The 15,222-nt window shown below is 34.8% G+C and overlaps 1 protein-coding gene across 1 annotated transcript; it reads left to right on the forward strand.

Moving 5' to 3' along the window:
* The first annotated feature begins 1,725 nt into the window (after positions 1-1,725).
* Positions 1,726-3,532, forward strand: LOC143634406 (putative indole-3-pyruvate monooxygenase YUCCA8). The gene is made up of 3 exons (XM_077102497.1): positions 1,726-2,476; positions 2,597-2,968; positions 3,107-3,532. Exons 1-3 carry the CDS (start codon positions 1,814-1,816, stop codon positions 3,329-3,331), a joined length of 1,260 nt encoding a protein of 419 aa, XP_076958612.1. The 5' UTR covers positions 1,726-1,813; the 3' UTR covers positions 3,332-3,532.
* The last annotated feature ends 11,690 nt before the right edge of the window (positions 3,533-15,222 follow it).

Below are 15,222 nucleotides of genomic sequence, written 5' to 3' on the forward strand. Positions count from 1 at the left end.
AAGTTTCAGCCCAATGATTCCAGTCCATGTGAACACACTGTCGGTATCCTAATCAGCAACCCCCTAAGTGCCACGTAGGAAATTCGTTACGGGGCCTACTAGATATCATATGATATATCCATATTGGCCTCTCATTTTCTTCCATTCTAAATTTCTGTTAGCCCCCACCATTTTTCTTTTTCTGATTTATAACATTTTTTCATAATTATATATACCGATGGATATACACTATATATTATACTACATGGATTAAAAAGTAGTCAATATTGCTAGTTCAAGTAATTTTTACGTAGAACATGTTATAGTAATAATAATAATTATCAAGATCATTTATGTGACACACTATTCTTATCTATGTTTGTTAAGAAAATGATGTGTTTATAAATGGTTCATAAACACTTACCGAACGAGATTCTATGTCCGTGTTTGTTTGTCAAGGAAACGAATGTGTTCACGAACACAAATAATATCGACGAAGCCTAGAGATTGAAATAGATGCATTCATTAATGTGAATAATGAGAAAGGAATTAGGAACAATGCAAAAATAATGTGAAAATACGGTTTCCTATTTTATGTTAGTGGTAATAAATTAAAGAATATAAAATAATTCTACAAAAAACTTTCATAAATATACAAACAAACGTTTATGAACACGTTACCGAACGTTCACAAACACAATTGGATTAATGGAAACTCTGTTCATGTTCGTTTATTTAACTAAACAAATAAAATTTCTTGTTCATGTACGTTCATTTATTAACCGAACAAATATAAATGAACTTCTTGCCGAACAGTTTACGAACCGTTCACTAAACGTTTGCTCCTTTACAACCCTAACCATTCTCATCGATTACTCACAACTATCGATATCGACGAGGGGGTCAACCCAAAAAAGTTGTTATCGGTGTCACAGTGTCTCGGTTTTTAAATGTTCGGGAATTTTTCTTTTTGTTGGTGGGTCGGATTATCAAATATTTAATAATGTACAATTTGTGATTAAAAATAAATACGATTGTAATCATATAACTATGTAGAGAATTAACTTATGCTAAAAGTATATAACATTTTGATTTGAGACGTTATGTTTGAGCGCAACTATGTAATTACATATCGATTCAACTCATGATTTGTTTACTTATATCAGAGTTTTACATGTATTCACTCGCAAAGTTCATTCTCTTCACCAACACACTTGACAACAATTTTTTTATTATATCAATAACTTTACTTTGTACTTTATTTTAAAAAACTATACGATTAGCAATATTTAAAAATTGATTTATGTATGTGTTTTTAATTTCCGAAATTTATTTTGTTTTACTACTACTCGTATTAGATAATCTTCAAATTTTAGTTATTAAAAGGTTTTACATAGCTACTTAAATATTGTCTTGCACCAAAACCTAATACTTCTCTCAAAACCATATACACCCCATTGGAAGTGAGAAAACAAATCAATTAATTAAATACACAGGGACTAAATTTATTGAGTCTATGATATATGATCTTATGATTGCACAATATTTTAATACATACAAGATTCTAATTATTATAATGATAAAACTCAGTAAAATAAGAATTTTGCTTATGATTGAGAGTGGCTTTTCAAAGATGCATTAATTGAGACTACCATACCAAACACCAATCTTCACACCCCCTCTATATATACATGTTACCTTGACCTCATTTTTCATTCCAACAACAATCATCTCACCTTCAATTTGAAACATACAAAAACTCATTTCTCATTTCAACTCCAACACCCTAAAAAAACTTAAAAGCTTTGCCTTGCATTCCAATAAATTACAAAGAATGTTTAGCTTTTCGGGTCAAACCCACTTTTCTGGCCGCCGATGTGTGTGGGTCAACGGCCCTGTTATAGTAGGGGCCGGACCCTCAGGGCTAGCTGTATCAGCTTGCCTCAAGGAACAATGCATTCCATATGTTGTCATCGAACGAGCTGACTGCATTGCCTCTCTCTGGCAAAAACGCACCTATGACCGACTTAAACTTCACCTCCCGAAAAAATTCTGCCAACTTCCCAAACTACCCTTTCCAGAAGACTACCCCGAGTACCCAACAAAGAAACAATTCATCGCGTATCTCGAAAACTATGCACAAAAATTCGATATCAAGCCGCAATTCAACGAGTGTGTACAGTCAGCTAATTACGACGAAGCATGCCAACTCTGGCGGGTCATTACCATATCCACAAGCGGGTTGGCCCGGACCGAAACAGAGTATATATGTCAAATGCTTGTGGTGGCAACCGGAGAAAATGCGGAAGGCGTAATACCGGAAATAGATGGACTACAAGAGTTCTCAGGTGAAGTCATCCATGCTAAAGATTACAAGTCCGGCGAGAAATATGCCGGAAAGAAAGTGTTAGTGGTCGGATGTGGGAATTCCGGCATGGAACTCTCACTGGACCTCTCTAACCACAATGCCAAACCATCAATGGTGGTCCGAAGCTCGGTAAGTAATCTTTATCCTTAATATAAACCAAATAACAAAATATACAAAAGATCAAATATTTTTTCAAGAAAACAAATACCCATTAAGCAAAGACATCTTATTTATCTAATTTCATTACAGGTTCATGTATTACCCAGAGAAATAATGGGAAAGTCAACATTTGATCTAGCAATGATGCTGATGAAGTGGCTACCTCTGTGGCTAGTTGACAAGATTCTGTTAATTCTAACATGGTTCATTCTCGGTAACATTCAAAAGTATGGGATAAAAAGACCATCTTTAGGTCCTTTACAGTTAAAAAACCACCATGGTAAAACTCCGGTTCTCGACATTGGTGCACTGGAGAAAATCCGATCAGGCGAGATCGCTGTAGTTCCCGGGATCAAAAGATTTAATTGTAACTCTGTGGAGCTTGTCAATGGTGAAATACTGGAAATCGATTCAGTTGTTTTAGCTACCGGATATCGAAGCAATGTCCCTTACTGGCTTCAGGTGAGCAAATTATTTTATTCAAATGAATTTTTAAAAGACTTAGTTTTGCTGTAAAAAAATAAAGTTAATAACGCAGCTTATTGTCCGTTTGTCTTTTTATTCAGTTTTACTAATTTAATTTTGGCATATTGTTAACAGGAGACTGAATTCTTTGCTAAAAACGGGTTCCCAAAAACACCGTTTCCAAACGGATGGAAGGGAAAGAAAGGATTGTATGCGTCCGGATTCACTAGAAGAGGGCTTGCCGGTGCATCCGTTGACGCTGTTAGAATTTCTCAAGATATTGGGAAAGTGTGGAAGGAAGAATTGAATCAAAAGAAGAAGAAAGTTCATACTCACAGAAGATGCATCTCAACCTTCTAATGCTGTTTTTGTGTTAACGAAGATGTTAAAAATGTTAGGATCTAATGTTGGGGTGTATAAAACTAAATGAATGTATAAAACAAGTTAGAGTAGAAGAGCAGCCCTCTACCCATAAAAAAGTAAAAAGTTTAGAAAAATGTTTGGGGATTTTGTATACCTAGGTTGATGAGGCTAATTTTGTAACTTTTTTTTAATACTTCATGAATGGAAATATTGCTTACTTAAAATCTTACTTTTTAGTGTTGTTTTTTTCTTACTTTTATTCTAAAACAACCCGAATCTATTCAATTAACTTCTAATTCTACTTCACAGAGATTTTTAATTTTGTGTGGGTGTTTGTAGGGGTGCTTATTATTTAAATCAGACTTGATTTAGTCGAAATTCGACTCGAATAAAATTCGATTTTCGAGTTATTCGAGTCGATTTCTTATTTGAATCGAATTTTTAAGTCAAATTCAAATCCAAATATCTCAATTCGGTTCGATTTAAATAACCTGAATAAGATTCGCATGCATATGTTTTTATTTTTTGTTTTTATGTAACATAAATTGGGCTTCGAGTTATATGACTTGGTCATGTTATTTTGGACTAAAGGAAATATTGCTAAGCATGAGAAAACATGCAATCGGTTTGGTTAATATTCTTCTGATTCAATATTATTGGTTGTTTTCAAAAGTTCAAATTATAAAAAAAAATCATCTTTAAACTATTATCAAATTATATACCATATAGCATTTAGCTTAATAGCCAGTTGCGAAGAAATATGTTACATTTAAATGTTTATGTGGTTGTAAACGAAAACTATAGATGAATCATAACGAAAACGACTTCCTTATCATTTATTTCTTCTTATCGTTTGCATTTGCAACAATCCAAACCGTCAGTATAACAAAACAAAGCGTCGTGTATAAGTTGTTTTGTGGACAGGGATCCACAATGGCTTGGGCATCTTTGAATTAATTATTAAATCACATAAATTGATTGAGGTTGAGAGGCTACTAAATTTCATTAAATTGAATTCAAGATTGAAATGTACAAGCAGTATTGCATAACGTACCTACATGGTACTGCACCTGGACAAAGAGCATGTTGCTACCCGTTAGTCCCATCATCTTTCCACATCAATACAGTTTGCATCTTCTTTGATGCTAACAACTAGATGTACAAATAATGTACTCTTTTCTATTTAAAGTAATAATAATATAATACGAGCACTATTGAGAAAAATATTATTTGCAAAGGTAACTATATTTTTCAGCCTAAATGCAATTGTCGACTTATCTGATTATGTTAACTATCAGGATATTGATGGGTCCCGTAAATTTTTCACTAAATATAATATGCTCATGGTTAAAAAAAGATACTTTTCCATACATTAGAGTTTGTCAAAGAATTTTAAAATAAAATGCATAATTTAAACTTTGCAATCGCCCCATTAATGGTGTACGAACGTAGGGATGTGTATTAATGAAGGGATCTGCAATAATGTGGTCTTTCATTGCATGGTCATTATCTAAACACAACTATATGATGAATGAGATCAAGTATTGGTTAGATGGTATAAATGTATAATAATCTTGAAAATGAAACCAGTGGTGTTTTATTTAAGCTAAAGTTTGGGAAAAAAAATATTAGTTATTTAAATGTATAAAGTTTATATATGGTTGAATAGTTAAAATTTAGGTTCGTTGCGCGATTATAAAATGAGTTTTTTCTGGGTTTTAAAACTTAAGTCCATGTCGGACTTAAGTAACGTCAAAATTATCAATGTAAAAGAATATATGTTGAGATCAATAAAATAAATTAAAAAGTTCAAGAGACAATGATATTAAGGTGTGTTAGACAAGGTGTTAGAATGAAGTCCATTATAAGTGATGAGGGTTTAAGTACTAATGTACTATTGTGAATGAAGTATAAATTTAGAAGTAGATTAAGGCAGCGTGAGATGTTAAAAAAAATATTCATAGCTCAACTGAATTTACACAGTTGACTGAAAATTTGAGCTCCCATTTTGCTAGGTAAGATTAAGAAGGTGAGCAGCGGAGGACTTGCGTGAAACTTTGTCTCAACGTAAAGAAAGTTAATAATATAGTGGGCTGGATTTTTCGGGTATTAAGGGTAGTTTTAAACACGGTTAAAAAACCAAAAAACAAAATGATGGGTGGACTAGGTATTGGGCTCAATGATTATTCCATAGATAATGGGCCCCCATGAGGTCAGCCCGTTACCCACATAGATGCATTAGCATCATTGAGGCCAGAGGTCGGGCCGTCTAAACCGTTCATCGCTCGAAATCGCTCGCTTCTCGCTTGGAAATTGCTCAGAAAATGCTCGCTCATTTTTTTGCTCGATTGTAAACGAGCCGCTTTGCTCGGTTCAATTTGCAAACGAGCAAAGCAACGAGCAAAGGCCTACTCGGTTCGGTTCGCCTCGAATATTTTTAATTTATTTTATATATAATTATATATGAACAAATATATAAATATATAGACAAAACGCATAAATACAAGCTTACAATTGTTTTAACCCCTTAAAATTTTTCATATTTCGTCAATTTTATAGTTTTATTCGTTCCTTTCAAGTTTGTTTACATGATAATTTTATCTCACTTCAAACTTACTTTTAATAAAAATTTACAATTTATTACACGTTTGTCTAAAAACTACTAAATTATTTTAAAATTTACAACCTTTAAACTTGTTTCTTATTGAAAATTTTAAAGTGAAAAAGAAATAAATAATGCTCGAAAACACTCGATGTTCGATCGAAAAATGCTCGATTCGATTTTCGCCCGGTTCGAATTTCAGCCGTTCGTTTCAGTTCGATTGTAAACAAACCAAACAACGAGCAAGCCTTTGCTCGATTCGGCTCGGCTGGTGAACAGCCCTAGCAAGAGGGCCCTCAGTCATTTAGCACGTGATGATGAGCCGAAAAAAACAAGTATATATATTTTTTATCAACAATAAATTTATTTTTTTTCCTAAAACTCCGATAAATGCACCATACATTTTAATTTCTTTTTACAATAATATATCTTTTAATTATTGAATTTCTTTAAATTGTAAGTTTTAATATTTTAATTGTATTTTTAATGAAGTCAAATAATAATAATAATAATAATAATAAGTATGCTATTATAACAACTTAAATATAAAATACAAATAAAAGATCGGTAATATGTAATAACTAGGTTTGTGTCCGAAAATATAGCCGTTACTGAATATGAATAATAATAATAATAATAATAATAATAATAATAATAATAATAATAAGTATGTTATCTGAATAATAATAATAATAAGTATGTTATCTCAACCGTAGGCACGATGTTATTCGCCCTACAAACGAATTCGAAGTGGCGAATCCGCATTAAGCCAAAGGGATGGACCTGTGATAGGTGTATCCCGTGGCCGGTCAAAATATTGCTGAGGAACTTGGTTATCGGAAACCGAAGATTACAAGACGAAAAGAATTCGGCGTACACAACCATTTTGACGGCCGGAGGCTTGTCAGCGGTTGAACTAGCGACTGGGAATTCCGGTCCCCATTCGGGTGCTATACCGTACCTTGTAACGAGTTTTTCAAACTCTGGTTGTCTCCAACTTATCTCAACCGTCTCTATAGACGGCTGAGATGAGGTTCTCTTGTCACCGACCATTATATCAAAAGTAAAAGGGAAGCATCGAGCAATGATGAACATCGAAGGTTGGATCTGCTTTGAAGAAATAAAGAAGAAGACGAAGTGATGGGAGCGATAAAAGGTTAAAATGAAACCCAAGGGCATAGCCATCGCAGTTAATGCGATGGGAAGGAGACAGTAGAGAGAGAAAACAAAGGGTCCAATAGAATTGCGTCACGTCACGCGGGAAAACCGAAAAAGCGAATAGGGGTACAGTAGCGTACAGTTGACAGCTGGCATAGACGTCATGTCAGCCATACGGGGCCTGCAAGCTGTCAAATCGTCCTTTTTCATGGTTATCCTTCTAAAAAGCAAAAATATCTCCAACAGAAAAACAAGCATTTGAAATCCCCATAAAATATCTTAAGTCCAAAATTTCACCCGCATAAAAGTTCACGCGGAAAAAACAATGGACTGTGGGGACTTATAGAGGTAGGGTAGTAAAAAGACCCAAATACCCATGAAAGATAATTCGCGGGTCAACAAGGACTTCCTCAAAAGTCACCCGCATAACTTAAGTCAGAGGAAAAGTAAGAATAAACTCCAGAGACTATCTGCGAGTTCACCAAGACGTCCTCAAAAGTCATCCACAAGGTGTAATCCTCATTCGCAAAGATGACTAGAGGGTGACTTTAGAGGATCAGCTGTAACTAACTTTCTTCTAAAAGATTAACGTGAAGATTTTTCCTTAGAAAGCACGTGATGAACCACCAATTGGAGAAGGACAGCCGGCGAGTTTGTAATAACCGTGCACATGGCCTGCTAGCTCATCCTATCACATGCGGACACGTGTCCAGGTTGTTACAAAAGCATATTTTAGAAAGGGACAGCTGGACCAATAATATTCCCCAACCCTTTGGTTATAAATACCTTCGTCGTCTCCACAAGGTATTCATTCATTCCCCACGAATTACTCTAAATATTAAAAGTATTTTTCTCTCTTAAGAACGATACTTATTCTCACGCCGGAGGGTGGTTACGGGAAGAGCCCCCTCTTGTCATTCCCGTAATGAGCTCACGGTGGTTGTTTTGCAGGTTTTCGTCATCGGACTTGTGGGATTGGGCTTATATCGTTGGTTTGTTAGTTATCCGACCCGTATCCCGTGGACTCATTGATCTAACTCCTTAAGGATTATATCCGTGTTTCTTCAGCCTCATTCTTTAAAAGAAATTATTAGATATATAATATATATTGTATTTACAACTCTACAAACATTTATTCGCTGTAGTTTGGTGGTTAGAGTTCAGCCATTTAATCATGAGAGCACACGATCGAATCCTTACAGCTCTGCATTCGTTTATTTTAGGCCCAAAAATGTGTCCAACTAGTCATGGCTCATTTATTTTATTTCTTTTCTCTTTTTCTCAATGCCCTACGCCCCATTTTTTTTCTTTTTATTCTCTGTCTACATTTTCTATCTAGCATAGTAGCATTTGTATTATAAAGGATTATTTTCTTATTACTTCCATTAAGCAAATTACTTAAATGTTGTAGTTGGCCTAAAAAGATGTGTTTGGATTGTGTTTTATAGTTAACGGACCACATTTTGTAAATGTGTCAAACACATTGAATAATTTCAAAGCTGCAATCGAATAAAGACAACGAAAAAGACCCTTGATTTTCTACTTCGCTTTAGGCCTCGTAAATCCTTGGGTCGCCACTGTTGTGGTGTAAGCTACCGAATTAGTATAAAGAAGCCCAAAACCATACTCATTCATTCATAACTTGTCTTCTCCTAATCGCCCACTTAGAGTTATCTTTTTCTATTCTACATCAAACACCATGAATCCGCCGTATCTTCATCGCAACATTATTCTTAATCTCCAATCTATGAACGAAGTAGCCATCATCAATATCCCCAATGCCACGTATAAGATTAATCCTTATACACAACCACAAGAAAACTGCTAGTTCAATCCATCCACCGTTCACCCGTATGAACAATTTTTAACACAAAACTTGATCTCGCACGAGGTTCAATCAAGACGAACCATCAGCCGTTCCCATGGCCCGGGTTTACCAGATGAAGTGATTTCCAAGCGTCTCCGTGTGTACACTTTACAAAGAAACTGTGACCGAATATTTGTTCGATTTGTTTGGGTGAATACTAGAGAAACTAGAAGGTCGGGAGAGTTGAGTGCGGTAATTGGTTTCATGCTATTTGTATCAAACGGTGGTCGAAGCCTAAGAACGAGTTTCCGATGTGTCGGTCGACCGCGTTGGCAGTATAGATGTTGGATTTGTTTTGTGATCATGTAATAATCTTTAACGTTTGGTTTGAATACTATTCTTGATATATAAATTGGTCGGATTTAATGTGTGTTGCTTGTATAATATTTTTTGTGTTTTCCAGGTATTAATTATGATTTTGAACATCATAGATTTTATATAAACAGAAAAATAAATAAAAAAGACGATGCCAATACTTAACAACACAATCAAATACTCTCAGCAAACTTATGTGTCTACATTACACATTAGTGATTGGAAGTTCTATTAATTAAATGAAGGCTTGCTGCTTCTTAAGATGTTAATGAGTTGGGACTGCTGTTGGCTGGTAAATATGTTTGGTTTTAAAAGTAGACTTGTTAATTTTATATACACCTTACAAACTTGGAACCGGTTCCAGTGAGTCGAGTCCAGTTCAAGTACAATTTTTCTGAGGAATTGAACCTGATTAGTACCAACGGGTCTGGTCCAAAACCATGTCTTTTACCCACCTTTATTAATCATTAAATGCTCAATTTATAAGCCCAAAGATAGAGACTTCAATAGTGGTTGGTTCATCTTGGGTAGAGCCTAAGGGTGTAAAAGAACAATTTGGGCCTTTCAACCTAGTTTATAACCTGACCAGCTACATCAAAATAACCGGTTAACCAACCCGCCAATTCCTATGTTGGTCGTAGTCTTGTTTCCTCAAATCGGTTTAGACTCGACACGATTTATAAAATATGTCAAAAAATTGTTTTTGTAGTCCCAAACCAATTTCTACTCAATCCAAACCGGTTTGATCAGGTGAACATTCTTACCTCCAAATCAGTCCAACACAATTCGGTTTATCTCAAACTGGTTTTGACCAATCCGAACAGGTTTTTAACAGAACCGGTTTGGGTTTAAAATGGATTCGTTTATGTCTATCTTGGGGTATATTAAAGATAGGCCACTGGGTATAATTTTGTATTCTTTGATTTTACAAATATAACAAAACTAGTGGGTTTACCCGTGCTTCACGGCGTGAGCGTTAAATTGGCAGTTGTTGATGTTATCAGTTGTCATTAAGTAAAGTTTGCTATAGGTGTCCGTAATCGAATCTTGCAAATCTACAACACACCATTGTGATATATGTTTTTTTTTTCTAAAATAACTTAATAATATCACTTAGGGCTGTTTGGCAAGTGTTGAACCATTAAGAGGTCTGAATGATTAAGAGGCTCTAAGCCAGTAAGTGTTGAACCAGTAAGTGTTGTTTGGTTGAACATCTGAATGACTGTGCAGAATGACTGTTTTACCCTTTGACCTATTTTGTGCTAAACGAAATATATTTATTTAGTCAGTGCACATAATAATTGTACAAAATGACCAAACTTTCATTATAACAAACCAAAATACATCTTAAAACTAACTTTTATTATAATCAACAAAAATACATCTTAAAAATAGCTCAACAAAACACTAACACAAATAACTTAACAATACACCTACAAGTACAAAACCCCTAAACATCAAACACGGATTAAGCTTTATCCAGACAAACATAACACCCATTTTAATATAACCAAAACCATTTTAAAAATCGAGATGTTTCAACAATTACACGCCTATATTTCCTTATCTCTTAACCTCTATTCTCGATAAACCTACAGTAAATCATCATTGACACCAAAATTAGCTAGTTTATTGATTATAAACTTTTGATCATAAACAAATAAGATTTTGTTACCATAACTTCACATGTTCATCGAGTTTGCTTTGTATTTTAGTGAATATAAACAAATCACTACCCAAAAAAGACTTTGATTAATAGCAGCGGGCCAGTGACAATATTAACGCAAAGACAAACAAATTAACAAATAATGTTAATCTATTCAAGACAACTGGCCTATATTTTGTGTTTATAAGCTTACCAACATGAGCTCGTAAATTAATCATCTGACCCATTTACTTGTAATCTATTATTGTATTTACTCATTTGGCTCGTTTGAGATGAGCAAAATAAAATTATCAATTCATTAATTAAATTGATTTTTATAACATACCTTGCGAATGAGCCGACATGTGGCCGGTGGACAGAGGCATATTATTGTCAGGCACTGGCTGTTGCTGTTGTCGAGCATCGAGTGTTTCTTTAATAAACCTACAACAAGTGTTGCCTAAATTAAGCAAACCCGTAACCATATATCCACCACCACCATTTTTCTGAAGCGTTTACAGATTTGACCTTGACATCCACATATGTTAGAGTAAGACTGCCACTTGAACTACTTCCAGACAAATATTTTTATGTTTTGAATAGTTTAATAACATTAGACAAAATATGTTTTTGTTCCTCTGTTTCTACTAAAGCATGAACTGGAATGAGTGTGTTATAAGTGAAGCACCAGCAAAGATTCGGGTTAGCTAACTAGACAGCTAATGGATGATGGTTGTGTCTCGCATGGCGAGGGGCGTGAGAATGCGGTGTTGTAGGAAAGCCGATCCCACCACATGTACACTGTCCACATGCCAGACAAACCCAAATGGATTTTTTTTCTTTTACCAAGTTTGGGTTTACCACCCCTTGTATTAAGCCCTAGTTTCCTACAATCATCTCATTGAAGCGAATCGCAGCTTGACGTTATCTTTGAAGACGGAATGAATGTCGTCGTTAAGATGAAAACATAGTACTCTTGTTGCTGCTTCTTTCCCTATTAATACACACACACACACACATATATATATATATAAGGGTTCAAATAAAAAACAATTGTTTTATGAGAAGTGTGAGAAGGCTTTAAAATAAAGTACACCACCCAAACTACCAATCTCAACCACTAGATCTTAGATCCAAGGTGTACATCTATTCTTATGATTCTCACAAAACTATTGTTTTTTTACATTAAGCCTACTATATATATATATATATTTAAGCCAAGCCCTACCTGCAAGTAGGTCATCTATCATCCAGTTGAAAGGTTAACGTACTACTTAAAAACTAATAATAATCAAGGTATACTAATAAAAGAAACAGAAACAAACAAACAAAGAGTAAAACCAATATATGAATTTTATGTAAACAAGCCAAGCTGTTGACGAGCTAGGATCGATTAAAAGGTTGAAACGCGTTTTTGAGCAGGAGCCAGCACGTTTAGGCTCGTCAAGCCTTAACTGTAATGAGTTTTTTGGACTTATTTAAAGCTTTTGTATCATAGACAATCAAACAATTTTATCACAGACAATCAAACCGAATTGGATAACTCCATCGGCAAGAGCCAAAACTCCGTCACCTATCGAACGGTTGTGTTCCTCGTGCTACATTATTGAAATCAACATTTAAATAAGAGAAACAACAATAGGTCCAAAAGTGGGTACGTTTTCTCAAATAAACACGATTAGGTTATCAAGATCATATAAAAGTCATCACATTTTGCATCAGAAATTAACATCAATTTCGTCACATTTTGGTTCAAGCAAATTATCAAAAAACTTGTGTGCACAATACACAACGGGCTATTAGATTAAATATAAAACTATTATCAAGGAGTCGGTTTGAACAAGCAATTTACTGAATACGTTGAACCAGATTGAACCAAACTACAAAAAGAACATAAATATCTAATTAGTTCACAACCTCACAGATTTATAGATGTTGATTGATTTGTAATATAATCGGAACAATAAGAGCAAAATACTTAATTCGTTCACAAAACCCAACTCATTCACAACCTAGCTTTTCGAACCCTAACAGCAAAAAATTCGAGGAATAGACAGGAGGTAGGGAAATAGAAGACCAAAAGTAGACTACGAAACAGAAATTGTACTTGGAAATGTTTTGTATTGGGTAGAAATCGAGAGCGAGGATGATGGTGGTGGTGTGTGTGAATAACTGCAGAGGAGAAAGTAGGAGGAGGAGAAGGGTAACCATGGCAATTTTCTCATTTAGCGATATATTTTGACTGAATGAGAAAGAGGTAATTCAGCCATTCAATGCTACCTTTTTTTCAACCAAACAGTCTGTATCTTAGCGAATAAGACCTACATGTCTGAATGGTTTCATTCAGACACAAAACAAACAGGCACTTAGTCCACATATGAACATGACTTATGCCCCCCCCCCCCCCCCCCTAAAATTACAAAAATGTTTCTAGCATTCACAAAATGCAATATATGTGCTCATAACATGGTATTCAGTTTGGTTAAATTAGAATCGCAACTTGTGGTGCTCCTAAAAATGTTTTCACAAATCCAACGCAACAACAGATTAAAATATGAGCAATGCCCAAAAAAAATAAACAAACCAATCAAAACAAACACGTGAAAAAGCGAAAAACAACTGCACCACCAACTCTCAGACAAAGCCAAGAACATCGATTAAAACCAAACCGTTCAAAGTCAAAAACACATTAGAATAGAAATCTTTGCACATGTAATTCGGCCGGAGCCGGCAGCAATGGTGGGGCAACGCCCAGTCATGTTGCCACCATCATCGACTCAAACAAACATGTTCAAAGGCCAAAAATAGAACAGAACGTGCCGCACGATCGAACTCGGCCGCCACCATAAACGGGCCAACGACAATTCTTTGTTTTCCTATCTAAAATCACTATTGATCCTTTTCTCTCTCTATATATACGCAGTCGCAAATCCACGACAGCCATGAAGATGGCCGGTAAAGACTTATCAGAAAAAGAGCGGACAGAAGACAGAGAGTTTTAAAGCGAGAAAAGGTTGAACAGGGGAGAGAAAGATAATAAAATGAGAATGGATCAGACATACAACCCACAGTGTCCCCCAGTTAGTGCAGAGTGCAGGTGGGGAGAAAACCAATAAGCTATAAAGGGTTGTAACATAGCCTTCAACAATGGTAGCAAGTATGTCAAGAAGAGTTTGGGCTGGTATTCATAAGCTCAGGGTGGATGAATGCAACTCGCTTAACCAAGTGGTTTCTTTTCTGTTTGCAATGCCAATTGATGGTTAGTTAAGGAACTTGGTCTATGCGATTATTCTATCTACATGTCGGTGGATATGGAAGGCCCGAAACGCGAAGGTTTTTAGAAGCGAAACTATTGGAGTGGAGAAGATCTTGGACAACATTAAAATCAGCGTGTTCTCGTGGCTCAAACACCGTGCTAAAATGGCTACTGTTGAATGGTCTACTTGGTGTTATTTTGATTGGTCTTGGTCTTAGTTGTTAAGTTGGTATTCTGTTTGTTGTTTTTGCTGGTTCCTCTTGTGTGTTCTGTACAATTGTTTACAATTGTTTTGGGCTTAGCTATTTGCTAGTGTCTCTTAATATTACTGCAGTTCAAAAGAAAAAAAAACCAATCGTAGCACTACAACAGTATCGTTTTGTGGTACAACCGAACTTGACAATCTATATCTATAGTATATATAAACGAAATCATAAAAATCCTACGTGTCGCGATGTGGTCGCTCCCCTTTTTTTTGGAGTCACCAGATTTGCTTGATTTTTAAATGGAGGTTTCTCATGCATTTGACCCGAATTCACGGATATGGGTCTTACCAAACCCAGACAGTCCTTAAACGAGTTAAAATATCTCATTAAATTTAATAATAATCTAACCAAATATTTGATATAAAAATCTTATAAAGTATGGATATACTAAAAATTATTATCTTATTTATTTAAAAAAAAGATATATATTATTTATAATTAAAAAACCGGTTTTATAGTAAAAAATTAAATGGGTCTTGGGTCTCATCAAACTCATATAGCTTTTAAACCGGGTTATAACATCTCATTTATTTGTGAAATAATTTATCATCAAACCATAAGTATATTATTACTTTCATACAATAAAAAAATAAAAATTCAAAAAAAATAAATATTAGAAATAAATAATATAAAACAACCCCCGTAATACGGGGATAAAAACTAGTTTATATATATATATATATAGGGGTGGGTTATAAAAAAAAGAAATTGTTTTCTATGAAGAGTAAGAATAAATCTAGACCCTTAGATTAAGGATCTAGTGGTTGAGATTGGTAGTT

This window comes from Bidens hawaiensis, unplaced genomic scaffold (assembly GCF_021521415.1).
Source record: "Bidens hawaiensis isolate Kalapana, Puna unplaced genomic scaffold, B.hawaiensis_p1.1 tig00007049_1, whole genome shotgun sequence".
In the NCBI taxonomy this organism is placed as follows: Eukaryota; Viridiplantae; Streptophyta; class Magnoliopsida; order Asterales; family Asteraceae; genus Bidens; species Bidens hawaiensis.

Excerpts from the sequence above, each read along its gene's own strand:
- LOC143634406 (XM_077102497.1), top strand. The coding sequence starts at position 1,814 with ATGTTTAGCTTTTCGGGTCAAACCCACTTTTCTGGCCGCCGATGTGTG. Across the intron at positions 2,477-2,596 it reads CAATGGTGGTCCGAAGCTCG|GTTCATGTATTACCCAGAGA; the intron begins GTAAGTAATCTT and ends ATTTCATTACAG. Across the intron at positions 2,969-3,106 it reads ATGTCCCTTACTGGCTTCAG|GAGACTGAATTCTTTGCTAA; the intron begins GTGAGCAAATTA and ends TATTGTTAACAG.